Source organism: the organism of the source record quoted next, unplaced genomic scaffold, assembly GCF_019419815.1.
Source record: "Pyrus x bretschneideri cultivar Hongxiangsu unplaced genomic scaffold, Pyrus_bretschneideri_v1 Contig13, whole genome shotgun sequence".
NCBI lineage: Eukaryota > Viridiplantae > Streptophyta > Magnoliopsida > Rosales > Rosaceae > Pyrus > Pyrus x bretschneideri.
In genome coordinates this window covers 3,157,080-3,184,994 of record NW_025999424.1, presented here as the reverse complement: position 1 = coordinate 3,184,994, position 27,915 = coordinate 3,157,080, and the positions used below count along the sequence as shown (strand labels likewise).

The 27,915-nt window shown below is 44.5% G+C and overlaps 5 protein-coding genes across 6 annotated transcripts; 4 read left to right on the top strand and 1 right to left on the bottom strand.

The window, feature by feature from the left end:
* Positions 1 to 461: 461 nt before the first annotated feature.
* On the bottom strand, positions 462 to 6,484 carry LOC103951030 (CSC1-like protein HYP1). The gene is made up of 10 exons (XM_018648358.2): positions 6,064 to 6,484; positions 5,723 to 5,881; positions 4,929 to 4,992; positions 4,613 to 4,822; positions 3,778 to 3,966; positions 3,115 to 3,413; positions 2,757 to 3,033; positions 2,094 to 2,369; positions 1,269 to 1,502; positions 462 to 1,023 (listed from the first exon to the last, which is right to left on the bottom strand). Exons 1-10 carry the CDS (start codon positions 6,345 to 6,347, stop codon positions 865 to 867), a joined length of 2,151 nt encoding a protein of 716 aa, XP_018503874.2. The 5' UTR covers positions 6,348 to 6,484; the 3' UTR covers positions 462 to 864.
* Positions 6,485 to 8,335: 1,851 nt separating this feature from the next.
* LOC125475023 lies at positions 8,336 to 11,101 on the top strand. The gene is made up of 3 exons (XM_048579354.1): positions 8,336 to 10,284; positions 10,353 to 10,768; positions 10,838 to 11,101. Exons 1-3 carry the CDS (start codon positions 8,712 to 8,714, stop codon positions 11,099 to 11,101), a joined length of 2,253 nt encoding a protein of 750 aa, XP_048435311.1. The 5' UTR covers positions 8,336 to 8,711.
* LOC125474855 lies at positions 10,647 to 12,757 on the top strand. The gene is made up of 2 exons (XM_048578986.1): positions 10,647 to 10,768; positions 10,838 to 12,757. The coding sequence occupies exon 2, from the start codon at positions 11,304 to 11,306 to the stop codon at positions 12,060 to 12,062; it is 759 nt and encodes a 252-aa protein (XP_048434943.1). The 5' UTR covers positions 10,647 to 10,768; positions 10,838 to 11,303; the 3' UTR covers positions 12,063 to 12,757.
* An 8,912-nt stretch (positions 12,758 to 21,669) lies between these two features.
* Positions 21,670 to 24,750, top strand: LOC103951036 (vesicle transport v-SNARE 13). 2 transcript variants are annotated; one of them, XM_048578984.1, is made up of 6 exons: positions 21,670 to 21,877; positions 22,000 to 22,111; positions 23,107 to 23,169; positions 23,262 to 23,446; positions 24,013 to 24,183; positions 24,445 to 24,750. In XM_048578984.1, exons 2-6 carry the CDS (start codon positions 22,018 to 22,020, stop codon positions 24,592 to 24,594), a joined length of 663 nt encoding a protein of 220 aa, XP_048434941.1. In that variant the 5' UTR covers positions 21,670 to 21,877; positions 22,000 to 22,017; the 3' UTR covers positions 24,595 to 24,750. The 2 variants fall into 2 exon arrangements, with proteins under 2 accessions (XP_048434941.1, XP_009360598.2); XM_009362323.3 differs by having other exon boundaries at positions 21,677 to 21,877; positions 23,107 to 23,165; positions 23,259 to 23,446.
* A 713-nt stretch (positions 24,751 to 25,463) lies between these two features.
* Positions 25,464 to 27,566, top strand: LOC103951035 (pentatricopeptide repeat-containing protein At5g15340, mitochondrial). The gene has a single exon (XM_009362321.3). It carries the CDS (start codon positions 25,623 to 25,625, stop codon positions 27,519 to 27,521), a length of 1,899 nt encoding a protein of 632 aa, XP_009360596.2. The 5' UTR covers positions 25,464 to 25,622; the 3' UTR covers positions 27,522 to 27,566.
* The last annotated feature ends 349 nt before the right edge of the window (positions 27,567 to 27,915 follow it).

Genomic DNA, 27,915 nt, shown 5'->3' with positions numbered 1-27,915 from the left:
ACATTTTGACATTTGACCTAAAAAATAAGGGTACATTTTGACCAAAAATGTTTTCTAAGGAACATGTCAATAGCCCTTTGTTGTTGCTCCACGTGGAGGCCAGAAAACAAGCCAAATGTCAACATCCTTAAGCCTCCAATTTCTAAAATGTAGGCTGTTTCTAGAAAATTAAGAAGGAAAAATAAAAGTGACATAAATCACATAAATTATAGGTAAGGTTGACAAATGTCAAAGTCTTACGTTAATAATCTGGAAAAATGGAACTGTTCCAATCTTCAACAATGTTGTAGAAGTGGGGTTTTGAGTTGACAAATGGAACATCAGAATCAGCATGTTTTGGGAATTGGTTGCCAAAAGTTAGTTAAGTTAGTTGAAAGTATAAAAAGAAATTTTCTACGTTGGGACACAACTGTAACCAATATCTAAAGCTAATCACATAATGTCGTGCGATATTTCACGTTTAAGAATTGGAATATCATTCAACACAAATATTTATGCATGAAAATACACGTTATTCAAACCGCATATATCAATAAAGATGTGAAAGGTTACTAATATTACAACGACAATCATTACGATAGCAATAAATGTTTACCATACAACTCTACTTCTCGAAATCAAGGGTTTGTTTGGAAGTGATTTTGGAAAGCCAGGATCACTTATAGACGAGAGGTGCTTCTCCAAAAAATTCACATGGTTTACAAGCCTAACTGAAAGATCACACTCGTCACATTTTACATGAAAATACAGACTCACCACACACAATCTTACCTACACTTTTAGCCAAAACTTCTGTCCCTGTATTCGCGGCAAAAGCTGTTTCGTTCTTCGTTTTTTATTTTCGTAGAGACAGGTAAGCTTGCTTCAGACGACGGATTGAAGAAGGGGAGACCTGTATCCATCAGTGCTCCGCGGATGCTGCATTGGCAACAGAGCTGGATCCCTGTAAGCAGTGGTTAACTTTTCATAAAATGCAGAGATTGTGGGATCCTTCTCGTCTTCTCTATCTTTCTTTATCAAACACTGCATCAAAACGCAGTAATGAGGTTCTTATATACATGCCAAATCGTCGGCTGAGATATATATTCCTTAAGTTTTTAATACAAGGAACCATATTAATGATAACCAATTCGATGTCACTGTCAGATATCGATGGTCTGAAAAGATAGGGTATATTCAGGGTAAGAACCAGATTTGGAACATTAACTAATTATACTTCCGTTGCAAATGAAATAAACGAAAAGTTGATAGCATTAGTACCAACATACCTCAGCTGGATAGTCTTGGAATATTGGAAGGAATCGTTTGCGGCAGTACTCATTGAAAAGAAGCGTGAGAATCGGAAGAGGAATAATCAAACCGGCCGCTAAGGGGATCTCTTTGAGCCCAAACATTCCAATTGCAATAATGTGCATCAGCACCAAGGAAAAAATTGTTGAATTGTGCACCGTTGGCCAAAATCTTCCACCCGTTTCATACTTGGGTTCATATACATTCAGAAACTGTTCAAAATTGTCAATATATAACATCAGAATAAAAAGAACCAAAACTTGTTAAATACAACAAAATTTACAATAAAACTTCGATCAATGACCAAATATATACTTAGATTGTACAAAATATGAAGTAATGTCAAATTGTCAGCCTACTTTTTGAGTATAAGTTAGTAACTCAACTGAATAGGGTCCTATATGTGCTTCTAAGATCACTAAAACGAATTGCCAAAAATTCAAGACATAACAACGAAGCGAAAAATTGACCTTGCAGAAAGCTTTCCTTGTCTGAGGTTTGACGGTGCAAGAGGAGTTTGGGGTTGCCACCAATTTTTTAATTTATTTCTCATTACCCTAGCACCAATATTTAGTCATGACACAACCTAAATTTTGGAGTTTCAGTCCGATCCATTTGAAACGCTAATAGTTACTAAGAAGGACCCAATAAGTTGCATTGGGAGTTTTCAAAACGTGAAGTTGTATTGTGTCCTTAATACCAACTTCCCACCACCCATGTCCATCTTCTCTCTAAATTAAATTATAGTTGGTTTATTATAGTTAGAAATTAATTTTTATACAATAAGAGAGCATCGAACTAACCTGGTTACGGAAGATTATGTATCCCAGGCAACAGTAAACCACGAGGAACGGGAGAATTAGTGGAGCGAGGAAGAAGTATGTTAATCCGAGGAGTCCAAAAAAGAGAACTTTAGGAATTGCACTGTGGTATGGAATTGAAGGAGCTTCAAATTCATCATCTTTTCCTGAAAATGGTCTCTTTATGATGCTCAAAATCAGGCGAGTCACGCGGAAGAGTTCTGAAGATAGAAGGCTGGTCCATCCAGATGTCACAACATATGCAATGAAGAATGATGCCTGCATCCAAGATAACAAATCTATATAATACCTTCATCATGAATTCGTGATGCAAACAATTGGTTTCAAAAGTTAAAAATATAGCACTTCAACTGAATCTCAAGTTCACCTGACAAATATACGATCATAGAAGTACCACTGGTTTTTTATTGATAACAATTCTTCACATTATCACCAATATTATAATTTGATGATGATCGAGGATAAGTTTTTCAAAAGTTACGGATCAGGAAAAAACTGACCAGGAAGCAAAATTCAAATTTCCGGTCTTAACATTGCACTTTAAACAGTTACACAATGTAATGAAGTTGCAAAAAGCAACTAAAAATTAATATGATTATTCTAGCGAGAGAATGATACATGCTAACATGACGTATGTATTTTTACCTGTGCTGGAACAGCATCAGCAAGTATCCCCGGAATCTTTTTGGGCTCAAGAAAGATTTCGAACCCATAGAGAAGTGTTCCTGATAGTGTATTTGCCAAGAAAACATTCCATATTGTGAACCCCAACATCTTGCTGCATGCACTTTTTTGTATCTGACTGAAAGAGATGTATCCTTCCAAGGAAGACAACATTATCATGACGGGTGGCACAAACGACATGAACAATTGAAGAATAAGACTTGGAAGATATCCTGTTATGACTGCACTGACAACTGTTCTGCAAGTCAAGAAATTGTACAATTCATCAGACGTCGTAAATAAAAGAGTCAATTAGTAAAACTGATAAATTTCTACTTACAGGTCCAGTACGCTTGTCAGAAACGGGAACCAGGTTTCCAACTGATTAAGATTGGTAAGGCCTTGCACTACTACAACTGGAATGAGGAATAGAACTGTAAGAGCAGTATATGCAACCACCACCACCAGCTTGGAGATCCATCTTTTTATAAAAGATGCAGAAAAGAAGGGCCAGTGAACATCCTGGGGCTCCGGAGACCTCTCGGTAACCCATTCTATGGGATTTTCTCCTTGCTGAATGTGAAAAGCTACTGCAGCACCAAGCCGGGACTTGAATGACACAAAGGCAGCTGCAACGTCCTATAATTAATATTTTTTGGGCATCATGGAACGAATGCATCAAATTTCATGTTCATATAAATCAAACAATTTCAGAAAAATCTATTGGAACTATGATTTTTTTTTTCCTCTAAAATTCCGACATGTCTTTTACAAGTCAACATGTGGCTATACATGTTTATTCGTACAATTCCTAAAGCTAACATAACAAAAATAATAAGAGGAAGATTGTGCGTTACTCATTTCTATTATATTTCCCAGATACTTTTGTTTCACCTCTCGGGTTAAAAATTTGCTAAATGAAGTCTTAAGCAGAGGAGAACTTCTTCAATACCATTAGCAAACAATTACTGTCACTCTCTTGAAAAAATAATAGTATGAATACCTTTCCTGCCACTGACGTTTGCTCCATTCTCACATTATCTTCTAAATCATCCAATTTCTTTCCATAGTAGTCTAAAGCATCAACTTTGCGTCCAAACAGCCCCCAACAGCCATCACGCTTGAATCTTTGCTGAGTATTAGTTTCTGATCTCAGGCGCATAAGCTTTCTGTATAGTTTCCCTGCCTCACTCTACCAAGAAAAGAAAATGAATTGTTCACATATCTCATTGATAGAGAAATGTTAACTGTTACAGTTTTGTTCAAATGCTGTAAGTGTGATGTTTCAGAAACCCAAAAAATACAAGTACGACGAACACCTAGGCAGTGTGGGATGAAGCAAGTAGAAAGGGACTCCGAAGTGTGACGTGTAATAATCTGAATAGAATACACATAATAATTACAGAAGCACCAAGCAGGGACTAAGAAAACAACCAAAACATTAACTCGTTCGGGCTTAAGTCTGATACTCATTGAAAACTATTTAATTAAGTAATTAAATGTTCCAAAAGCTTAGCCTTGTAAAAACTAAAAAGTCAACCCAATGAAGATGACAGAACTCAAGAACAAATTAAGTCATAAAGATTTCGTTTTTCAGCAAAGAATAATGAGGTATTAAGGGTACATAAACAGTTCTATCATGTCTTTGATTATCTGCCACATTGTCAGGATTATCCAATAAAGAATGCAATCGAGCATAGGCACATGTCAGGATTATAAGTGAAAAACAAATGAGGTCTCACACTTATTTTCCAAAATATTCAAAAATAAACTCCCACAATCAATTCTGACCCCTGTCGGTGTGAGGACAAAAGATTAAATCTATAACAGATACTTACTGTGAGCCCTTGGAGTTTGTTAGTTCGACGAACCACTGAATGTGAAAGATAAGTAGAAGGATAATTCTCTGTAAAAAAACTCTCAACAGTCTCACTGCAGCTGCTCCCAGATGATACAGGAACAGAACGAACTACTACCGTAAACTGATTAGGCTGAGGTTTGGATGAATAGAAATGAGCAATTCTTTTCGATGAGATATAGCTATACTCCTGCAGTTATAGTCATGAAGTTAAAATCACAATTGATTATTTCTTTTCAATGAAACGGAAAATTGTGATGGAATAAGCCATGAAAGAGAAACAAAACAAAACTTACATAATAAAGGAGATAACAGACAAATCCGGTGACAATGTATGCTGCACAGAAGTGAACCCATAACCTTGGGAAACCAAAATTAATTATCAGGGTACCTTCAGAATAATTTTACTGTGCTTAATATAAATATAATAAAATGTACTTGAAAATGATCTAGCAACAACAATGAGGAAAAAAGAAAACTTCACATAGATGTACTTGTTGAAGTTATTTTGAATAACAAGTGAGAAAATTATTTAACCGAGAAAAGTCCAAATCTCGGCATGAGCTTGAACAACTGCAGTCTCACCTTCTAGTCTATGAATGTGCAAGCACAAGAAGAGAAAACTCCAACCCGGTTGCTGAGCTCTATGACAATATATCCCAAGTAAGCTTACATTCGTTGGGTCTGACAAAAATTCTCCCAGAGAAATTAAAAGACACATTGAGACCTATATCCAAATGTCAACCTATGTGCACACTTTTTTTGCCTCCTTTAGCTTTTACATGTTCAAGCACAGAGAGAAAAAGCATACAACTTGGTTACGACCATTGGCAAGGGGAATCCGGTATGTCCTAGGTTTTTCACCTTGAGTGCCTCACTAACTTAAAATGCCATAAATTCGATAGAATTGAATTCCAAAGAACGGGAAATCACTGCATTCGGGGAACAATGTGTAGAAATATGACACTTCAACCCAGTTTAGAACAGGCAACAACCAAAAGAGTATAACAGACACTGTTCAAATACTGCAATTTCATGTCAAGTTAATAACTTTGGTCATCAAAATTTCCCACAATGAACTAATAATTACCATTTCGAGCCGGCATTCACATTCGAAATACTGAAGGAGTCCAATGACGTACTGGGCAAATCCGAAATATCCAAATCCCGGTTCAGCTGGTCCCCCAGAAAATTTATCGGAAGCAGAACCAAAACCCCAACAATCCCAGCAAACCCAAACACTCTCAAACTGCACCAAAACAAACAATAAACAAAGCACCCAAAATTAATCTCAACACACCCAGCAAACCCAAACACTCTCAAACTGCATCGAAAGCTCAAAAGAAACAAAAACCAACTCAAATATACACCCAAAAGTACTCTCAACACACCCAGCAAGCAGCAGATCACCATTTTTCTACCCCCACTAACCTGAAGATAAAAATGCGCATGAAGACGACAGCATCCAAGCTGGTGACGGACAGAAACTCGTCCTCAGAGGGCTGCCACGCCCTCCTCACCCAGCCCGCCGTCGGCAGCAGCCGCTCGAAATTGAACCCGTTGCTCTCCTCCGACGCCCCCTTGGCCGCCAACGAGCGCGGCGAATAGACGCGGACGTTGCTGGGCTGCTTCTTGAGTACTGAATACAGAGTGAAGAACAAGAGACAGAGGGCGAGATTGATTCCCACCGACGTTAAAAGCGCCGAAACGAGCATTTCTTCGGAGGAAATCGATCGACTTCAAATGGGCAGATTTCAATTTTCGAACTTTGATGGAGGAAGGCATTTGTAGATTAGGATGGTGATGAACTTCGAGCAGAAAGAGCTGTGGGTCAGAGCGAGGGTGAGGGGAGGGTAGGATGGGGATTTTGCGCCTGACAGTTGTTTATTGTTCTTCATTACCGACCTTTTTTTATATGAATTGACGATTGTACCCCTGTGTCCACGTTGGCTCCCGCCACGTTTCGCGTTTCGTGCGGATCAGTCCGGAGGGGATTTTGATTCGTCTGCCGCGAAAGGATATTGGAGGTGAAAGCTGGAGTACTTCTTGATAGAGAATCCGCCACTGCCAACGAGGGATAGTCATAATAACGTTTACAAGTCGTTTCTAAATGTAATTGAAGGAAGGAAGGGAAGATTTCATGAGACTTTGCTTGGCAAATGGGTTGATTATTTGGGGCATTCTGTGATTGTCGTAAGTCCCTCACTTTCATTACATTGATATGGATTGTCTCGCAAAATAGCAATATAGTTTTTTCCAGACATTTGTAATTCGTGGTTTAATTAGACAACATTTTGCTTCGAATATAGGAGTTGCTAAGAGTAAAATTTGGGAAAAATAGTCGGTTGTATGGGAAATACTTTAGGAAGTTGTTGACTACAAAAATTACAGAACCTACGTGGCGCGCAGGCCGAATAACTAATGAGCTAACTAATGTCCTTCGGTTGAATGCGGGGCGTGCCAACTCGTCGGCCGAGCTCGGCCGAGGAGTAAAATTTGATGCGGTCGCGTTGAGCGCGCTGTTGACTTCTGTATCTTGCGATTGCGACCGAGGAAGGAACGCTCTCGGTCTCTGGATTCTATAGCCTGAAGACAAGGCTACTAATTCTACGGAGTTCACAACTCGTCGAAGCCTGATTCGGCCACTGTGATTATATTCGTAAGAGTATAAGCACGCCGAATTGAGACCAAACTATACGGGCACAGGTACTCGAATGTGATATATGTCTTGATGGTAAACGTAGTTCGGCCGTCGGAATGCCGAACCCTGAAACTTACTTGTGAATATCCAATCATAAACTCACTCGGCCTCCAATGCGCCGAGCAAGGCAATTCGTAACACCCAACTATGCCGAAGCGGCTTAGTAAGATGACCTCTACCAACAAAGGTTCGAAAACCTTTCTCGGCCGAGACTTAGATAGATAATCGGTCGACCTCGACGCAGTGCTGTTTATCCAAACTGAAGGTGTGTCTTGGTCGGCTGATTCTGCGGCAGCAGTGCTGTTTATCCAAACTGAAGGTGCTCACCGGTTGCTTCCACAGTGCTGTTTATCCAAACTGAAGGTGTGTCGGCGGGAAAAGAAAAGGAAAAATCTCAAGGTGTTTGAGAGAATTTGCGCAGGGCAATTGTATGCTGATTGTGGAGGCCTTTCTATTGCGTAATTTCTTGTATTTATAGCACCTCGTTCCTTGATTCCCATTCTGATTTGGATTGGGAGTCCTTGTCCCATCTCACCTTTAACTCAAACAATCCCAGTCCTATTGGGATTCTGAATTCTCCTACTTTTGAGGTTCTATCCCTTGCCGGTCGAGAATCCTGGTTGCATCAGGATTTCCTCGACCTTTCCTCGTTTATCTGGACTACTTAAGATCGGATCTGGCCGACCCTGCCAGCTGGTCCGAGTCTCATTACTTGGCCCATAGCATGTGTTATTACCCTGGGCCGAGCACGTCTTGCTGCTCGGCCCAATCATAATATTTGGGCCCAAACATTGCCCCCTCGCTTCTGAGGTCGCCGGCTGTCACTCTTGGTCGGTTCTCGGCCTTGAAGAAGCGAAAACATTTGTTGCTTTTTGGACCTTACTTCATTAATGACCATTATTCCTGCATATTTATGAGACATGATTGCGCCTCCTTCGTTGCCCCCAACGCGTGGCCACGCGTCAATTTTTACGCCGTTCTTAAAAGCTTCAATCATGGGCCTCGAAAACTTGCACAAACTGAATCGCCCTATCTTTATTAATACATTGAACCTGTCTCCGCACGCAATCGTGCGTCCTGGATTTTCGACTCCTCGATTCCATTTTCGCAGGTTCCCAAAAAAAATCCGAAATGATTGCAGACTTTCCCGGTCACATTTCCCCCCAATTTGAACCCACGCCTTTTGAATTCCAGTGTCTTTTGAAATTCAGACGTTTGATCTTTCGTCTGAAAAGCCTATAAATACCCACACTTCACCTAATCATATCTTACACTTTCAGAAATTCCCAAACTTGCACATTTTAATCATTCTTGCTTATTCAAACCAAACCCTCTAGCTTTCCTTTCTGCAATTTTCCAGTTCTTCCAAATTACACTAATGGCTTCCTTCATCGCAAAACTTTCCGAGGAGATCAACAAGTGTAAGGATTTCATCGATCGGAGCGCTATCAAGACGCTGCGATTTGAAGAGGACATGGCCACCACCCACCAGATTCTGGGTCCCCTCTTCAGAGACGCAGTGCCGTCGCCTATCACTGACCTGCTCAAGGAGCAATGCCTAACACCCCTGCTGCAGGGGTTCGATTGGTCGAAGTGGACCCTGGCGCGGCCTCAAGGAGCTTGGCCCTCGACCACTACTGCTTGGGCCGCCTGGGTGGACCGAATGAGGTCATTCTTTGGCGAGGAGTGGAAAACCCTTGGTATCTATGATGCCATCCTGCTCTCGACCATGGAGATTACCATGGACAAGGAGCTGCTTATGGCGGCCTTGACTCTTTGGTGTTCGGCCACCAACACTATGGTCCTTCCATTCGGCCCCCTCGGCCCAACGATCCTCGATATTTCGGCAATCCTTGGGACTTCTCCATCCGGCCTCCCAATCGATGCCGCTCTTTCAGGATGCCCCTCCCTCCTCGACCTGAAGGCGCTTTTCGACGAGCGGGCCGTCGAAACGCTCAGTCGGGGTGGCCGGGAGCCTTCGAAGGAAGAAGTTCACAAGCTCCACAAAAACTTCTTTAATTATAATACTCTCATCCTCCATTTCGCCGGCCGGGGCGAGGAGAGTCTCAGGAAGGGGGAACACGAAGCCTTCCTCTTCTACTGGTACAACAAGTTTATTTGTTGTACCAGATCGAACAAATGTTTGGTCGAGAATATGCCGGTGGCCCAGGCTCTGGCTAGTGGTCACCTTCTGGCGCTCAGCCCGGCTATTCTTGCCAACCTTTTTCGTTGCTTGGCCGAGACGACCATCAACAAGATTGATCCGCACCAGAATGGGCCCCTCTGGGTCTTTCAACTCTGGCTGCAGGTCTACTTCTCCACTCTTCGGCCTGAAGTCCCTACCTTCCAGCGCTCGGCCGCCCTTGGCCCCCAACTGGCATCTCGACCGGCCCCTCCTCACCGGGCCGACGAGGTTCTTAGGCATTTTTTTGGCCTCGACGTCCTTTCGGATGACGAGTTCTTGGTGTGCCGGCACCAGGAATACCCTGCCTCGATCAGGCTCCCGACGGCAGCCTGGGCCGAGATCGAGGACGCGGGCCTCCGACAGTCTTGGGGGTCAATCGTACTGGCTCGCGACCTTCCCCTGGGTTGCGACGCCCGCCGAGCCAGCTGGGAGGTCTACCATCCTCACTTTGTCGCCCGGCAACTCGGCTACCTCCAAGGTTGCCCCGTTCCTCTGCTCGCTTCCCGTTCCCTCTTGAGCCGGGGGCGCCTTTCTGGTTCTTCCGAGAGGGAATGCCGGTCGACGGAGCAAGAATTCCAGGATCGGTGTAAGAAGTTCCGTCTTCGCCCAACCGTTCCGGAATCCTTGGGCACCGATACCTTTGGGGATTGGTGGGATGCGTACATCTGCGACTTCTTCGGCGCCTCAATCGAAGACGTGGTGAGCAAAGTCTTTGGCGACCGGCCGGGACTAGCACCCTCGACCCAACCTAAGGAGTCGGCTCAAGGTATATTACTGAAACTACTTCGCCATTTCAAAACTTGCCCTTGTTTAACAATTACGTTGCTATTTCAGGGGGTCGTGGGTCGAAGAAGGCCGAAGTGGTTGCCGCGGCGGCGAGAGTGAAGAAGGTGGTGCCCAAGAAAACCATCGCCACTGAGCGGACAGCCCCCTCCAAACGCCTCCACCGAGAGGCCGAGCCGGAGGTTGATGTCCTTCGCCCTTCTAAACGCGTCAAAAAATTGGCGAAGAAGGGCGACCGGGAGATCCATGTCGTCCCCAGTGATGCTACTGGGACGCCTGCCTCTGACGGCTCTCCTGTGCCGGCTACCCCGGCATCTCTACTCCCGATCCCTCCAGCCGGCTACCCTGGCGCCACGGCCGATCCAATCGTCGCACCATCTCCAGCTTCGGAGCCGGTCGTGGCGCCTGCAATGGCCAAACCGGCTGCGCCCGTCGATGCACCCTCGACTCCCACGGTCGTTTTGGAGGTAAAACTCTACTTCCACTTGTTTCCTTAGGTTTCGGGTCGTAATGCTAAATGTTCTCTTTTTGTTCAGGATGACGAGAGCGTGAGTAACGAAGTTCCGCTGGAACGCCACCGTCGACCAGTTCACTCTCCTCCCGTCCATCCTCCTCCGGTCGTCGAGGCGACCGCTAGACCACGTCCTTCCGCGGCAGATCGTGGTAAGAGGCCCATGGCCGATCCTGAGGCCACGGCCGAAACGCCGATCCATCCGCAGGACGAAGACCTTCCCATTCCTCCACAGGAAGTCTCTTCGGCCTTTGTAAGTCTCGCTTCTTTTGTATTGATTTTTTCGTGACACATGTTTTATTTGAAAAAGACCATTAAATGTCAGGTGCCCGAACATTCATTTCACCGGCAATTTTACGCGCCGAGGGGTGTTGTCTATATTTCCTGGCCACCGTCGTGGCCATCAAATGTAGACAACCTCCATCGGCCGCGTGAATTGCGTAGCGGTCTAAGGCACTGGGCTCGGCCATTAAGTTCCCTGGGTTCGAGCAATGACCCAGAGGGCATGGCCGAGGTCTCCTCTCGGCAGGTCTAAAACAATCCCCCTTTTCCTTTATGCACTATATGATGACGTTTTACTTTTCTTCACAAAGTTCTCTTACGTGCAGCCGTCGTGGGAAGTGGAGCTCGATGCCCTTCTGCAGAGCACGAATGGTGCGGCCGGTTCTTCTGCTGCTCCGGCCGAATCGGCGGAAGCCACGCCCGCCGAAGTCTTTGTGAAGCTGCACGAAGTCTTGTCTCTGACTGCCTCCCAAGCTCTTCGGTGCAAAGGCCTCGACTCTGTTGGAGAGTGTCTCAACGACCTCGCCAGCGGTGGTCATCTGAGCCCGGAAGGTATCTCTTTCCTTACCGACCTCCTGGAGCGGACTCGGCAACACTTCTATGTCCTCGAGCGAGCCCTTCAAGCCGAGGATGACTTGAAGGCTGCCAAGGTCGCGCAAGAGGCCGGCCGAGCTGAGATGGAGGCAATCAAAGCTAAGAAGGCGACGCTGACTGAGTTTGATCGCCAGATATTTGAACTCCAACGTCAAATCTCTGACCTTCAACGACAGAGGTCAGTTGCCGCTGCCGAGCTCGAGAAGAACTTCGAGGCTAGCAAAGCTCGACTGACGGCCTTCGCTGCCGGTGCACGGCACGTCCAGCAGTTGCAGTGTAACAAGAAAACCAGGCAGGCCGAGATCATTCTGGGCGAAGCGAAGTGGCTGGAGCTAAAAGCTGCCCTTGAGACTTATCTCCCCCCGTCCCCTTAGAAATCTCATTGTATTGTATTTTCTTTTTTGTAATGATTCTTTTGATATCAATACAATGGTCGTTTTACTATTAATCCGATGGTCGTCTCGCTACAATGGTCTTATTCTTGCATTTCCCATGTAATTGGATAATACTTCTTTAAAAACTTTCCATTAATCGGCAATTTGTGAACTGAACCCGTCCGATCTTTTAAATGATATGCCCCCTTGCCGAGGACTTTGTGAACGACGAATGGCCCTTCCCAATTCGGCGACCACTTCCCAAATCTTGGATCCTTAATCCCAACAGGCAACACAGTTTGCCAAACCAATTCTCCTTCGCCGAACGTTTTTTGTCTTACCCGCTGGTTATACGCTCGTTCGGCAATTTTCTTTTGTGCTATCAATAAGTTACTCGCGTCGACTCGACTTTCTTCTAAATCTTCTAATTCCTGCCGCATCGCTTGACAATATTCAATACTGAACAAGTCACTCTGCTCGATTACTCGTAACGAACTTATACTTAACTCGACCGGTAACATGGCGTCGTGTCCGTAAGTTAACGCGTAAGGGGTCGTTCCAGTGGCCGAGCGGGGTGAAGTTCGGTATGCCCATAACGCGTCATTTAACTTTAAGTGCCACAACCCAGGTTTTTCTTTTACCATTTTTTCAAGGATGCCGATCAACACTTTATTGCTTGCCTCGGCCTGCCCGTTTGCCTGTGGGTAATACGGCGTAGATTGCTCGAGTCGGATGTTCAACCTTGCTGCGTATTCCTTAAACCTATCGGCCGTGAAGATAGTGCCATTATCAGTTATGATCGTTTCTGGCACGCCGAATCTGGTCACAATATTTTCCTCTACGAAATTGCATACCTCCTTGGCCGTTAATTCGGCGTATGACCTTGCCTCGACCCACTTAGTGAAGTAGTCAGTTGCTACCATAATCCACGCGTGTTTCGCTGCCCCCGATGATGGCGTGATTTTGCCAATCACGTCCATTGCCCAACCTCTGAACGGCCATGGTTTGGTGACCGAATGTAGCAATTCGGCCGGGGCTCTCTGTACGTGTCCATGAATTTGGCATGGTACGCATCTCCGTGCGTATTCGATGCAATCCTTTAATATACTGGGCCAAAAGTAACCGTGTCGTCGGAGCAACCAACGCATCTTTCGTCCAGACTGGTGTGCTCCGCAAATTCCTTCATGTACCTCGGCCATTGCTTGGGCAGCCTCGTCTGGGCCAAGGCACAACAGCAGTAACCCATCCTCGCCCTTGCGATATAATTCATTTTGATACGACACGTAATTCGTGGCGAGGACCTTCGTTCTCCGGTCATGTTTCCCGTTGGGATTATCGAGGTACCGTAACATCGTTTTTCTCCAATCATCTGGTTCTACCTCGACGGCATATATTTCTACGGGGTCTCCCCGTTCTAGTAAGGATGGGAGCGACATTACCCTTGTTCGTATTACGTGTGTGCGCTGGAGGGTTTGCCGATCGATCAAGGCCGGGTACGATTGCAGGCCTGTGGCTGCGATGCGGCCAAGTTTGCCCCCCATGAGTTGTGCTCCAGAGGCGATCTGGGCGAGTTCATCGGCATCGGTGTTGTGGATTCGTGAAATATGTTCAAACGTGATCCGTTCGAAGGACTCGGCCAAGTATGTGGCGACCATGTGATATGGCGCCAAAGTACAACTCATGCAACGAAAAATGCCGTTCAATTGGTTAATCACAAGTTCGGAATCACCGAGGACAAGAACACGGGAGGCCCGTAGATCGTGTAAAACGTGGAGACCGATAATGAGGGCTTCATATTCGGCCTGATTGTTTGTGCAGCTGAAATCCAACTTGAGAGAGAAGTACCATCGGTAGTGGTCGGGCGACTGAATTGCGATGCCGACACCTGCCGAGGTCGAAGTACTGGATCCATCGAAATGCATAGTCCAATGGTTATCGCGTGTGGTGACTAGACCGATGTCGACATCGCCCCCTTCAAAACCATATGGGGAAGGGTGCTGGGCCAAGAAATCGGCGAGAGCCTGCCCCTTGACCGCTTTTTGGGGAACGTACTGCAGGCTAAATTCGGATAAGGCGAGTGTCCATTTCCCGATTCGGCCTTTAACGATAGGCCGAGTGAGCATGTAACGAATTACGTCTGTCTGGGCGATGACCTGCGTAACTGATGGGAGCATGTAATGCCGAAGCTTGGATGTGGCAAAAAACAAAGCTAAGCAAAGTTTTTCGACCGGTGAGTAATTGAGCTCTGGTGCATTCAGATTTCGGCTAAGATAAAAGATAGCTTGCTCACGACCGACGTTGTTGTCTTGCGCAAGGAGACAACCAATGGATTCGGCGGCTGCCGAAATGTATAGTTTGAGGGGTTTGGTGCGACAAGGTGGAACCAGCACGGGTGGGGTCGAAAGGGCCACCTTGATCTGCGTGAATGCACTCTGATGTTCTTCGCGCCAAACAAATTTATCGGTATCCTTAAGTTTGAGGAGAGTAGAGAATGCCTTCATTTTACCGGCCGAATTGGCGATGAAACGGCGGAGGAAGTTGATCTGTCCGAGTAACGACTGCAACTGTTTCTTTGTTGTGGGAGGTGGGGCGCTAATGATGGCGCGGGCTTTATTGGCGTCGACTTCGATGCCGCGATGGTGCACCAAAAACCCTAGGAAATTGCCGGCCGAAACACCGAAAGCACACTTGGCTGGGTTCATCTTGAGACTATTCTTGCGCATGCGAAGGAACGTTTGTCGTAGGTCATCCAGGTGTGTTTGGCGGCGTTTCGACTTTACCACCACATCGTCGATATAAACTTCGACGATGGTCCCAATTAAGTCGTGGAAGATCATATTCATGGCTCGTTGGTATGTGGCGCCGGCATTCTTGAGGCCGAACGGCATGACTACCCATTCGTACGTGCCCAGTGCCCCTGGGCAACGGAAAGCCGTTTTGTGGACGTCGGCTTCGGCGATGAAAATCTGGTTGTATCCCGCATGACCGTCCATAAAAGATAGTAGTTCATGATTAGCTGCGGCATCAATGAGCAAATCTGACATTGGCATTGTATATTCGTCCTTGGGAGTCGCCAGATTCAGGTTACGGAAATCGGTGCAAATGCGGAGGGCACCGTTTTTCTTCAACACTGGGACGATATTGGCCAACCATTCGACGTACCGAGCGGTCCTAATAAATCCGGCCTTGAGAAGCCGAACCAGTTCTTCCTTAATGCCGAGTTGTAACTCGGTCGAGAATCGGCGAGGGGGTTGTCGAAAAGGCTTACAACCGTCTCTGATGCGTAGCTCATGCTCGACCAAGTTTCGATCGAGGCCTGGCATTTCATGGTAACTCCACGCAAAGCAATCTTTAAATTCCTGAAGTAACTTACGGAGTTCGGCCTTCATGGCCGGTGGGAGTAACGCGCTTATAAACAATATGCGAGGATCATCGACCGTGCCTACGTTAACTTCCTCTAATGGGTCCTTGACTTGAGGCCGATGGTCCTCGAGTTCGGCCGGTGCTGCCCGAACCTTCTCGAGAGACAAAACAGGGCCGTCATCTGCTTCGGCCAAAAATTCAATTAAATTAATGCCAGAATGCGGTTGCTTGGTAATGGCGTACCAATGGGCCAGCAGACGTTCCATCGTTGATGAAACCGCGGCCTGACGCTGTTCTTGTTTGGTGTACTCAATCATCGGCATTGGGGACTAAATCTGCCAAGCCAAGGCGCGCCGAATCCTGTTGGACAGTCTCGGCGCCGACCTCAATCACTTTCTGCACTGAAATTCGCGTCGGCCGCCCATCCTCGTTAAGACCTTGGAGGGTGATGTAGCCGACGTGATCATCATAATAGCGAGCCTGAATCATGTTGGTCTCAAATGGTTGATTATCGGCTGGATGGATGGTAACCGATTTGCCATCCCAGAAGATGAGAACTTGGTACAGTGATGAAGGAATGCAACTGGTTTGGTGGATCCAGTCTCGACCAAGTAATGCGTTATAATCGGTCTTGGAATCAATTATGAAGAATGCCGTCATGTGTTGGCGACCGGCAATGCTAACCTCCAATGGTAACACTCCTTTGGTCTGAGACTTGTCACCAATGAAGCTGCTCATAGTGATCCCTGACGGAATGAGTTCATTATCAGAACGGCGCAAGGCCTTCATGACAGATATTGGCATAATGTTGACTGTGGCCCCACAGTCGACAAACACTTTGGAAATAGGGAATCCTTCGATGTGAGCCGTGATGTACAACGGCTTCAGGTGTTGGAGATTAACCGAAGGGGAGCGAGGAAATAGCTCGGCCAATGCCGCCTTAAGGTTGTCCGTGCTTCGGGTTTCTCGGTCGTCATCGTTTGCGATGAAATCGACTTGTGTTGCCTCCTCGGCGACAACATCCCCATCCAAGAAATTTGACTGGGGTGTACTTGGTTGGAATTCGGCTGGTAACACATGGACCATACTAATCTCCATTTGTTCGAGGACCGAAGGACCCATGGGATCGTGGTCGTCGTCTTCTGCCGAACTAGTCACAGTGTCAGCCGGCGGAACATCCTCGATCAAGCTTTCAAGTGCCTCGGTAAGAGCCGGTACCCGAGACGTGGGAACCAAGTCGAATGTGGTGTGGCTATTTTCCTCGACCATGTTGACTATCGAAGATTTATGTTGGTCCTTTGTTATACGGGCTCGTTCTTCATAGGCAATGCGGGCGTTCCTAGTGTCGAGATATGTATCCAACCTTGCTATTCGTTTTTCTTCGTCGGCCGTGAGGCCGAAGAGTGATACCGCCGAGAAAACTTCGAAGTGATGGCGCAAATGCTGAAGGTCATCGAGTGAGAAAGGTAATTCGGCGGTGTCGATATCTGTATAGGGATCAACATCAAAACCAAGTACCCGAGCTTCCCGTATATGCTGGAACCTTGCCTTTATTGCTGGGTCGGAGGTTTTCTGAATGATTTGCTCGGCATCAGGGCAAGTGAGAGCTAGGTCGAGGGCTTCCTGACACTCCCTGGGTAGTCCGTACAAGTCATTGGCGGAGTATTTCTTATGAAACTCTCGCATGTATTCCAAGGATTCACCGAGGAACGGGGGATGCAAGTTGCGCCGTACTTTGATAAACGGTTCGCGCGGTGGTGATGGGGAAATCTTCCTTTTGGCCTCTTGCGTGAAGTGTTCTAGCCGAGCTCTAGTTTCCCCAGGCCGAAGCAGGATTTTGATACGTTTCTCAGCATCCTCAATGGTGGTTTCAAAACCGGCAGCGGCTACTTGCTTCCCTTCGGCCAATTCGGTCATGATAGTCGGGGTTGGCCGTTCACTGATGCTTTCCGCGGCCTTCTTTGGTTGCCACTGGTTGGCAGTGCTGGCCTGCGCTTCTCGTCGCCGAGCCATGCAATCAATCCGTTGACGGCGACGTTTTTGGGATTTAGACAGTGCTGTATATAAACCAGTCGGGGAGTTGTAACTGTACCAGCGTTGATCCGATGTTCGGGGTGGTTTGAAGGTTTTGCGATCGGCTGACGAGCTGGAACTGTTAGTATTGTGCGAGTAGTAATCCTCATTATAGAAAGGCGCGTCGAAATCAAGACGCCGCCTGACTGAGGCCTGGTCTTTCGGCCGTACTTGTAAGCCGAGTCGATCGAACACTTGACGTCGCGGACCAACTTCCTTTGGTGCTGTGGTAAGGGCCGTGGGTGTTGTTGAAAATGTCTTCTTCCCAGGTTCAATCGGTGTTTTACAATGGTCACATAAAACCTTTGACTCATGAGTTTCGTCGGAACTCGACCCCGTCATAGGCTCATCGGCGAGGGGCCTCGATTGTTCCGTGGGTGGTGCATTCGAAAATATATCAAGCTTTAGCCTTGTTCGACCATTCTGTTTACGGATATGCTGCACCGGAACGTATTCGGCCTTCCCTTTGTTTTTAGGAAGATGAGCATCCACCATACCAATTGTTGTTGAAGGGAAGGGATTGACGTCGACCGCCATCTGCTTTTCCGGAAATTTCAATTTTCCTTTCTCGATCCAACTTTGGATTGTATCCCGGAACACGACACAATTATTTGTTGCATGCTTATTAGAATTATGGTACTTGCAGTATATCTTTCCTTTCAATTCATCGGCCTTAGGGATAATATGTCCCGGCCGAAGCTTGATGATCTTTGCCGCCAATAATTGATCGAAAATTGCATCGGCCTTGGTGATGTCGAAAGTGTATACTTTTGAAGATTTACTTATGTCCTCGGCGGCCGAATGGGCTTTGGTGTCTTTGCCGTGTATTTGAGCCAGAGCCTTGCAGACGTATGGTTTATCTATTACTATCTCGGCCGCATCCACACTGACGTACTGAGGGTCCCCGCTTTCGGCCGATGCATAGCTGACCGTGGGGTTTTTATACAACGTTCCCCGGGATGGTGATTTTGAGACCTTCTCTTCTCGGAGCAGGTAATCATACTGTTCGACATGTTGAGCAAGTTCGTACATATCGCGAATGTTTGCCCCCAGGAACTTCTTTTTGTACTCCACGTCTAATCCGTTGAGAGCAATCCTGACGAATTCCACTTCGGGGAGTGGTACTCGGCACCAATTCCTGGCCGACTTGAACCTTGTTAAGTACTCCATTGGAGATTCGTCGGATGCTTGAGCCATCCTGGCCAAGGATGATACTGACATCTCCATCCCTGGCCGATAGAATTGTTCATGGAATTTTTCGACCAATTCCTCCCAACTCTGCACAGAATTGGGTGGAAGATTAATGTACCAGGCGAAAGCGGAGCCTGTCAATGAAAAATTAAACAGACGTAGTTTGTAGAAGTCGCTATTAACATCTCCACACTGCGCCGTGAACCGAGCCACATGTTCTAATGAGGACAAAGACGATTCCCCAGCGAAGAGGCTGAAATCAGGGATCTTAAATCCCCGTGGGTATTCAAACCTTTCTACGTAAGCCGGGTATGGATGAATGAATTTTGGAAACTTCGGTCCTTTCTTCAAGGCCGAATCAATCATTCTCTGGACTTCGGTCATGTTCACGGAGGCGGCTTCTTCTCCCTGGCTCGGTCCCTCGGATCTGTTTCCTGGTCCCCTTCTTTCTAAGGTAACCGGTTGCGGCCGAGTGGACCCTCTCTCGGCTGGTACGGGAACATTCGTTGAGAGCTGCCGGGGTTGGCCAACCGGGCCATCTTCGAAGGCTTTACTAACCAATAACTCGAGCATTCTGGTCTGCGTATCATTGTTACTTCGTATTGCTTCTAGCAAATCATTCATCCTTTGACCAATCGAGTGTTCGACCTGACGATACTGTTCATCAAGTCGTCTTCGAAGAAACGACCTAGTTGGTGGATCAGAGCCTTCTCCACCATCGTCGTCGCAGTCTTCCACTATCCCCTCCACAAATACGGGCGTCGTTTGATTCGGGATCGCCGCGTTGTGAGGTTGCCCACCGAGACAGATCTCATTCTCTCGGCGGGTCACACTTGTAGCCTCGGGTGGCAAAGCAATGACCGGATTTTTTGCTGGTTGCGAATCCTGCCCGAGGCCTTGCACTGGTAAGTCAGCTGTTGACTTTCCCATGTTCATTTTCTTCTTGGTAGACCGTGTCTCTACGGTCATGAACTCCGAAGGTTTAGCACAATGGTCCCACCGGGCGTGCCAAAATGTTGACTACAAAAATTACAGAACCTACGTGGCGCGCAGGCCGAATAACTAATGAGCTAACTAATGTCCTTCGGTTGAATGCGGGGCGTGCCAACTCGTCGGCCGAGCTCGGCCGAGGAGTAAAATTTGATGCGGTCGCGTTGAGCGCGCTGTTGACTTCTGTATCTTGCGATTGCGACCGAGGAAGGAACGCTCTCGGTCTCTGGATTCTATAGCCTGAAGACAAGGCTACTAATTCTACGGAGTTCACAACTCGTCGAAGCCTGATTCGGCCACTGTGATTATATTCGTAAGAGTATAAGCACGCCGAATTGAGACCAAACTATACGGGCACAGGTACTCGAATGTGATATATGTCTTGATGGTAAACGTAGTTCGGCCGTCGGAATGCCGAACCCTGAAACTTACTTGTGAATATCCAATCATAAACTCACTCGGCCTCCAATGCGCCGAGCAAGGCAATTCGTAACACCCAACTATGCCGAAGCGGCTTAGTAAGATGACCTCTACCAACAAAGGTTCGAAAACCTTTCTCGGCCGAGACTTAGATAGATAATCGGTCGACCTCGACGCAGTGCTGTTTATCCAAACTGAAGGTGTGTCTTGGTCGGCTGATTCTGCGGCAGCAGTGCTGTTTATCCAAACTGAAGGTGCTCACCGGTTGCTTCCACAGTGCTGTTTATCCAAACTGAAGGTGTGTCGGCGGGAAAAGAAAAGGAAAAATCTCAAGGTGTTTGAGAGAATTTGCGCAGGGCAATTGTATGCTGATTGTGGAGGCCTTTCTATTGCGTAATTTCTTGTATTTATAGCACCTCGTTCCTTGATTCCCATTCTGATTTGGATTGGGAGTCCTTGTCCCATCTCACCTTTAACTCAAACAATCCCAGTCCTATTGGGATTCTGAATTCTCCTACTTTTGAGGTTCTATCCCTTGCCGGTCGAGAATCCTGGTTGCATCAGGATTTCCTCGACCTTTCCTCGTTTATCTGGACTACTTAAGATCGGATCTGGCCGACCCTGCCAGCTGGTCCGAGTCTCATTACTTGGCCCATAGCATGTGTTATTACCCTGGGCCGAGCACGTCTTGCTGCTCGGCCCAATCATAATAATTTGGGCCCAAACAGAAGTTACATGAGATTGCGATTATTTGATATCGAACTAGTTATTTATGAAAGTCGAATTTAAGACATTTTACTTAGAATGTGAAAATAAGTATGAGAATATCTCTAGGTCATACGGCTTGTCTGCTAATGACAATATCTTGTGTAATTAACTAGAAAGATATGAAACGTGAAGCGGATAAAATAGAAAACGACATGTTAATTTGTGTTGAATTTTGGATTTTATATATATTTAGACACGGTATATTAGGGAATCAAGTTTGAGTTTAAAGTCATTTTCACACTATATTTACGTACTGAAAATAAGAATTGAAATTTTGATACTTCACTTCCATGTATTTACTAAAAAAGTAATTTTCACCTTGAAATCCATAATCAAGTGCTTGAAAATTACGAATTAAATCATAAGGGACTAGTTGAAGAAAATTGAAATTTCATCATAAAACTAAATGACAATATAGGGAGGAGTTCAATTAGTTATAAGTACATGCAAAGTCTCTTAATTTTTAGATGTGAGATTCATACTCTTAACACGCTCCTTCATGTATGACGGATTTTCAAGTCTATCACATAAATAACATAAATTGGATGACGTGAAACACTTATGACTATTGGACTTTTCATATATAATAACTTATTCTGATACCATGAAAAAAATTCAACGTCTACTACAAACCAATTAGTAATATCACGAGTATCTTAATCAGTTACAGACACATGAAAAACCTTTTTTATTTTTTCGATAAGAAATTCATTAACATCCAAATCTAACAAGAGGGTGCACACAATATTAATACACCAACGAACTCTAACCACAGCGTCACAGTTGTAAGCAAGGGCCAAGTGTAGCGACCGAGCATCCAATGGCCGGTGATTTTATCCGAAGGTGCGCACCAAATTAATACACAAGTTGGCTTCCTCTTTCGCGCACATTGCCGTTTCGATCGCTTCGAAAGCAAAGCAACACCACCACCACGTAGAAGAAACATTCAACACCCGCCACCGCCCTCAGCCGTCGTCTTTGGCGATCCATCTGAATCTCCGTGTCATCAGGTCTCTACCTCCGATTCGATGGATCTCAGATCGTTCAAATTGTTATCATAATCTCCAAATTCGATCAATTTAGGGCTTTATATCTGAATTATTGCTGAAATTGTGTGATGGATTGAATGCAGAGAGAAATTTAGGGAGAGATGAGCAACGTATTTGAAGGGTACGAGCGCAACTACAGTGAGCTCTCCGCCAACCTCACCAAAAAGTGTACGGCAGCTGGTGCTCTCGATGGAGGTCAATTTTTCTCACTTTTCCTTTTTTTTTTTTTTTTTTTTTTGTGAATTTAATATATGTTTGTGTAGTTCCCTGTATTTCGATGATTTATTTTGTTTATAATTTTGCTGGTGTAAGGGATTTCAAGGATAAAGTTTGAGTCTTTTTGTTGATTTAAGCATGAGGGTGGCATAAACCTGATGGAGTATTGTAATGTATGTATTCAATTTGTCTTAATCACGCGAGAACCTAGTTCACGTTATGATTGGTTGGGGATATGTGTATATTGGATCACCGGACTGTTAAGTTTCTAACTGTTACCGCTTTGCCGCAAAGTTATGCTTCTTTGTTTGATGTTGAAAAGTTATTAGTAGCTATAGGCTTAGTGGTCTCAAAAGATGGTGAAAGTCATTAGGCTGGTAAAGCTTCCACCAGCTTGAATTATGCATAATGTGTTAATAATGGTTGTTTTAAAAGTGGACTTTTGCAATTTAGAGGAGAAAACAGGAAAGAAAAGGATTGAAATTACTTGAGGCAATTGGATCAGATCTTGAATTGTGCAGGATGTCTAATTTGAGATTGTGCTCAATTTAGACTCTAAATTTCTTCAACATTTGAATGGCATTGAAATGGATGGAAGAGGAGTTTATTCTGAATTTTTTTGGTTGTTGAATATTGTAGCACAGAACTGAGCGCAATGGTGTTCTAGGATTCATACAGCCAACCCCAGTTAGTAGGATAAGGCTTTGTTGTTGTTGTTGTTGTTGAATATTGTAGCAACACCCACTGGAAGTTTGTGAGTTGAGTATACAGAGGAAATGGTTTTTAAGTCATTCATGTAGTATACATTTACTGAAAACACGTCACCTTCAAATTTCTATATATACGAAAATGATGGACCTAAGATTAATATCCCAAATTGTGCTTGTTGGGGGGTTTTAACATGCTTATTCTCGCTTATCAAGCCAAGTGATACTGACATTTTTGTGAACTATTGCCTCTATTCTAATCTGCAGAACAAAAGAAGCAAAAGATTTCTGAAATAAAGGCTGGAATCGATGATGCAGAATCTTTGGTAATTGATTGAACTATTCTCTTTGGGAGGATTAGTTTTCTGTTATTTCATTGTACTTGGTACTGATGTGATGTTTCTTAAAAAAAATTTCAGATCCGAAAATGGACCTTGAGGCAAGAAGTTTGCCACCAAATATTAAGGCTGTGCTTCTTGCTAAGTTGAGGGAATATAAGTCGGATCTGAATAATCTGAAAAGCGAAGTTAAAAGACTTGTGTCTGGAAACGCATATGCAACTGCCCGAGATGAGTTGCTGGAATCAGGCATGGCTGATGCTCTGACAGTATGTCTAAATCCTCATAACTTCCTTTTATGTTTCGAATAGTTATGTTAAGATATTAAATGTGATTCATTATTTGGTAGCGAGTTTGTGATGGATCTTGATATGTATTTGGCATGAAACTAGGAGTTCTACTTTTTTGAGGAAGATTTCACTTCGGTGTGCTACCTTAGTTATCTCAATCTAATTTGCTGGGTCGAGCAATAGAATCAGTGAACATGATCAGTTCTGGTTTGACATGATGGTCACTTCACTTGCTAATTTGAAACAAAGATTCTTGAAAGAAGCGTCCTTTAGCATTAATGTATCTCTCTACTTTTTATTGAGAAGCACAGAAACGATGAAAAGTTGAGTTACTTTGAAAATTGTTCTTCGCTGAGCACTTTCTTTTTTGTCATAATGATTAGCTTTTCCTCTGTTTGTGATAAATGATGATACAAGTGTGTGCTTTCCATGACATAAAATGAGTATCTCATGCCTTCTGCTGAATCTGCTCTAAGTACTCATCCTTTCTTGATATTCTGGATGAATGATTTTACAATACTCACTGATGCGTGAAACTTAAATAGGCATCAGCTGATCAAAGATCAAGGCTAATGATGTCAACCGAGAGATTAAACAAGTCCAGTGACAGAGTTAAGGACAGCAGAAGAACCATGCTGGAAACAGAAGAGCTTGGTGTTTCAATCCTCCAAGATCTGCATTCACAGAGACAATCTCTGTTACATGCTCATACCACGGTAATTACCGTTTCAGGCTCTGTATTAATTTAGGGTTTTTTTTAACAAATCTTACCGCGAGCAAGTTACTTTTCCATCTTTTGCCCTCTTACGTTTAGGGGTAGTATGCACACCTTCTCTTGAGTAATGTTTAAAAATATACCGATTTCCGTGTGGATTCTGGACATACCACCTTCCGAACATGATTTACTCAACACCTTTCGGACATGATTTCCTTTAATGTCAGTGCATTTATCTAACTGTTTTTTCCTTCGATTGCAGCTTCATGGAGTGGACGACAACATAGGGAAAAGCAAGAGAGTCCTGACTTCCATGGCGAGGAGGATGAACAGGAACAAGTGGCTTATTATTGCAGTTATCACCTTTCTTGTCATTGCGATCGCTTTAGTCTTGTACTTCAAACTTAAATAAGCCAAGACATTTTCTCTTGCTAAGCCTGTGGGTGTTTCGAACGAAACTGATTTTCATTTTTCCTGATTCTCCTTGTTTTTCGAGTGCAAATTGAGTTTGTCAAGATGGAGATCCTTGATTGTGTAGTAATGGAAACATATTGATACGTTCCAAACATTCTTTGTTGGTTGTGTGACTTGTGCTTACCATTACCGGACGTGTGCTTTACTCAACTCATGATTTGGATTAGGGCATGTTGCATACAGCTAATTAATCGTAAATCGGAATTTTGGCATTTGAGCTAGACAATACTTCCCACCTTTCCGGTGGGAAAGTGCGATCAGCAACTCTTTACATTATGTTTGGATAAGGAAAATAAACTTGGAATTTGGATAAAAGTCGGAATTTACAAATTGACATGAACCAATTCTTTTGTTTGGCTTCATAAATATAGAAATTTAGAATTTCTGCATGGAAAAAAAACTTGAAATTTGAGACCTTCAATTTCCAAGTTTAAATTCCATGTAAATATGTGTCATTTCCCAATTGATATGATTGAGAGTTTAAAAATAACAAATTTCATATTCAATTCCATTGTTTTTTAGGTTGATCAAACAAGAAAATTCACAAATTCTAGAAAATAAAATCTCATTATTTCAATTACCGACGTTTTAAATTTCTTTAGTAATCTTAAATTTCTTCATCTAAACATAGTGTAAAGGAAAAAATGGGAGGTCCTAGTTTGATACTTTGAGAATCTGTTTAATGGTAACCACAGATGAAATGCAATTCCTAACTTGCCTCCTCCGTGCACCAAGAGAGTGAAAAACGGTGGTTCGTCACTACTTACCCCTCTTTTTTAAGGAAATGAGTAAGCAGGAAAGTCATCTTCTTGTAAACGTGCCATCATTTTTTCACATAAACGTGATAATTGGAACTGTTCATTCTTTTTACTGTATAAACGAAACGTGAATAAGAGTCGGTTGTGAACTTATGTGTCCTGTTTGTCCAAAATTCCAAACATATTAGCCGGTCTCAGCCTCTCTCATATGAGATGGCCAACCGACACTGCCTTGACATCACTCCCCACCCGCCACCTCCGTTCTCTTTTACGAGGATGCACGCGTCAATCCTCCGTCGACGTCGGAAAGAAGCTCCACGCCGCCATTGTCACCAGCGGCCTCGCCGCCTCACCAGACTCATTCCTTCACAATGCCCTCCTCCATTTCCACGCTGCACACGGCAGTCCATTCTCTGCACGCAAGCTGTTCGATGAAATTCCCCACTCGCACAAAGACGCTGTGGACTGGACTGTCCTCATGGGCTGCTTTGCCCGCCACGGAATGCTCCAATCTGGGCTTCGTTTGTTCGTCGAAATGAGAAGAGAAGACGTGAAGGTGGACGACGTGGCCATGGCTTGCTTGTTCAATGCGTGTGCTCGGCTGGGCAATGCTGAGGTTGGGGAGCAAGGGCATGGGTTTGTGGTGAAGGTGGGTTGGGATTCTAGTGTCAAGGTCTGCAATGTGGCCATGGATATGTATGTCAAGTGTGGTCAATTGGGTATGGCGAGACGGCTGTTTGAAGCAACAGGGGAGAGGAGTGTAGTGTCGTGGACTGTGATTTTGGACGGTGTGGTTAAATTTGAAGGCGTGGGAAATGGGAGAGTGGTGTTTGATCAAATGCCTGAGAGAAATGAGGTTGCTTGGACGATTATGATTGTTGGATTTATGAGTATTGGGCTTATCGGCGAAGCTTTTTTGCTTCTTGAAGAAATGGTTTTCGGTTGTGGTTTGAGATTAAATTATGTCACCCTCTGTTCTTTTTTATCGGCATGTACACAATCAGGAGATAGGGTGACGGGCAGTTGGCTTCATGCTTATGCTTTAAAGACTATGGTGAATGAGATTGACATCATGGTTGGCACATCATTGGTTGATATGTATGCGAAATGTGGTAGAGTAGACACCGCGTTAAAAGTTTTTGAGCAAATGCACCGAAGGAACGAGGTGACATGGAACGCTTTGCTCAGTGGTTTAGCAATGCATGGAAGGGGTAAACTTGTTTTGAATATGTTTCCTCAAATGCTCGAAGAAGCCAAGCCAGACGAATTGACCTTTGTTGCTTTGTTGAGTGCTTGCAGCCACTCGGGCCTTGTTGATCAGGGCCAGCATTACTTTCACACTCTTGAATCTTACAGCGTAACTCCAAAGATAGAACACTATGCCTGTATGGTGGATCTTCTAGGAAGGGCTGGTCATTTGGAAGAGGCTGAAGTCTTGATCAAGCAAATGCCAATGCCTCCGAACGAGGTTGTTTTGGGTTCCCTTCTCGGTTCATGCAGAATCCACGAAAAACTAGAGCTTGGTGAACGCGTGCTGCAAGAACTGGTTCAATTGGATCCCCACAACACAGATTATCACGTCCTGCTTTCAAACATGTATTCTTTAGGAGGAAAGCAGGACAAGGCAAACTTACTGAGGCAGGATCTTAAGAATAGGGGTTTAAGAAAGCTCCCCGGAATAAGTTCAATTTATATTGGTGGCCAAGTTCATCAGTTCAGCGCAGGAGATAAGTCACACCCGAAAACAACGGAGATTTACATGAAATTGGATGAGATGATACGAAGATTGAGATTGGCAGGCTACATCCCAAATACCGGTTCTCAGGTTTTCTCCGGCTTTGACAATGGAGACGATGATGCAGATAAGCAGGAGGAGATTGAGCAGGCATTGTTCCGCCACAGCGAAAAGCTGGCAGTCTGTTTTGGGCTTGTAAGCACGAAATCTGGCTCGCCTCTTTACATTTTCAAGAATCTGCGTATATGTGTAGACTGCCATTCGGCTATGAAAATAGTTTCCCATGTGTATAACCGAGAGATTGTGATCAGAGATCGGAATCGATTTCATTGCTTCAAGCAAGGTTCTTGTTCTTGCTCTGATTATTGGTGATATGTAAACAATGCAAGTGGTGATCGATTAGATTTCTTTTTGGCCTATTTTTTAATTTTGAAGGAAACCCTTTTGTTGCTTATGAAAAATAATGAACGTAACTACCCAGTCTCATTATGAGTGGATTTTTTAATCCTAATGGGAGAAGGGTAATTTGGGTATTGTGAAAACTTCATCCTTTCTCCTTTTATTTTATAAATAAAAGAAAACTAATGAAAAAACTTGAAAACTTTGAGTTTTATAAGGACAAAATAAAGGGTAAAATAAATAGTATCAGGTTTGACTTTTTAGTGTAAAAATATGGTTTTTCATTAAAGTAAACAATACCGTAAACTTTTGTTAAAACTCCCATATATAAAAGATTATATAATGGACAGAAATAAGAGAAGATTGC

Bases quoted from the DNA above. Each gene is read 5' to 3' on its own strand.
- LOC103951030 (XM_018648358.2), bottom strand. From the start codon at position 6,347: ATGCTCGTTTCGGCGCTTTTAACGTCGGTGGGAATCAATCTCGCCCTC. The intron at 4,993-5,722 runs GTAATTATTAGT...TGGTTTCCCAAG, and splicing joins GTGAATGCCGGCTCGAAATG to GTTATGGGTTCACTTCTGTG. The intron at 2,370-2,756 runs GTAAAAATACAT...TCTTGGATGCAG, and splicing joins CTGATGCTGTTCCAGCACAG to GCATCATTCTTCATTGCATA.
- LOC125475023 (XM_048579354.1), top strand. From the start codon at position 8,712: ATGGCTTCCTTCATCGCAAAACTTTCCGAGGAGATCAACAAGTGTAAG. The intron at 10,285-10,352 runs GTATATTACTGA...TTGCTATTTCAG, and splicing joins ACCTAAGGAGTCGGCTCAAG to GGGGTCGTGGGTCGAAGAAG. The intron at 10,769-10,837 runs GTAAAACTCTAC...CTTTTTGTTCAG, and splicing joins CTCCCACGGTCGTTTTGGAG to GATGACGAGAGCGTGAGTAA.
- LOC125474855 (XM_048578986.1), top strand. From the start codon at position 11,304: ATGACCCAGAGGGCATGGCCGAGGTCTCCTCTCGGCAGGTCTAAAACA.
- LOC103951036 (XM_048578984.1), top strand. From the start codon at position 22,018: ATGAGCAACGTATTTGAAGGGTACGAGCGCAACTACAGTGAGCTCTCC. The intron at 23,170-23,261 runs TTGATTGAACTA...AAATTTCAGATC, and splicing joins TGATGCAGAATCTTTGGTAA to CGAAAATGGACCTTGAGGCA. The intron at 23,447-24,012 runs GTATGTCTAAAT...AAACTTAAATAG, and splicing joins GCATGGCTGATGCTCTGACA to GCATCAGCTGATCAAAGATC.
- LOC103951035 (XM_009362321.3), top strand. From the start codon at position 25,623: ATGAGATGGCCAACCGACACTGCCTTGACATCACTCCCCACCCGCCAC.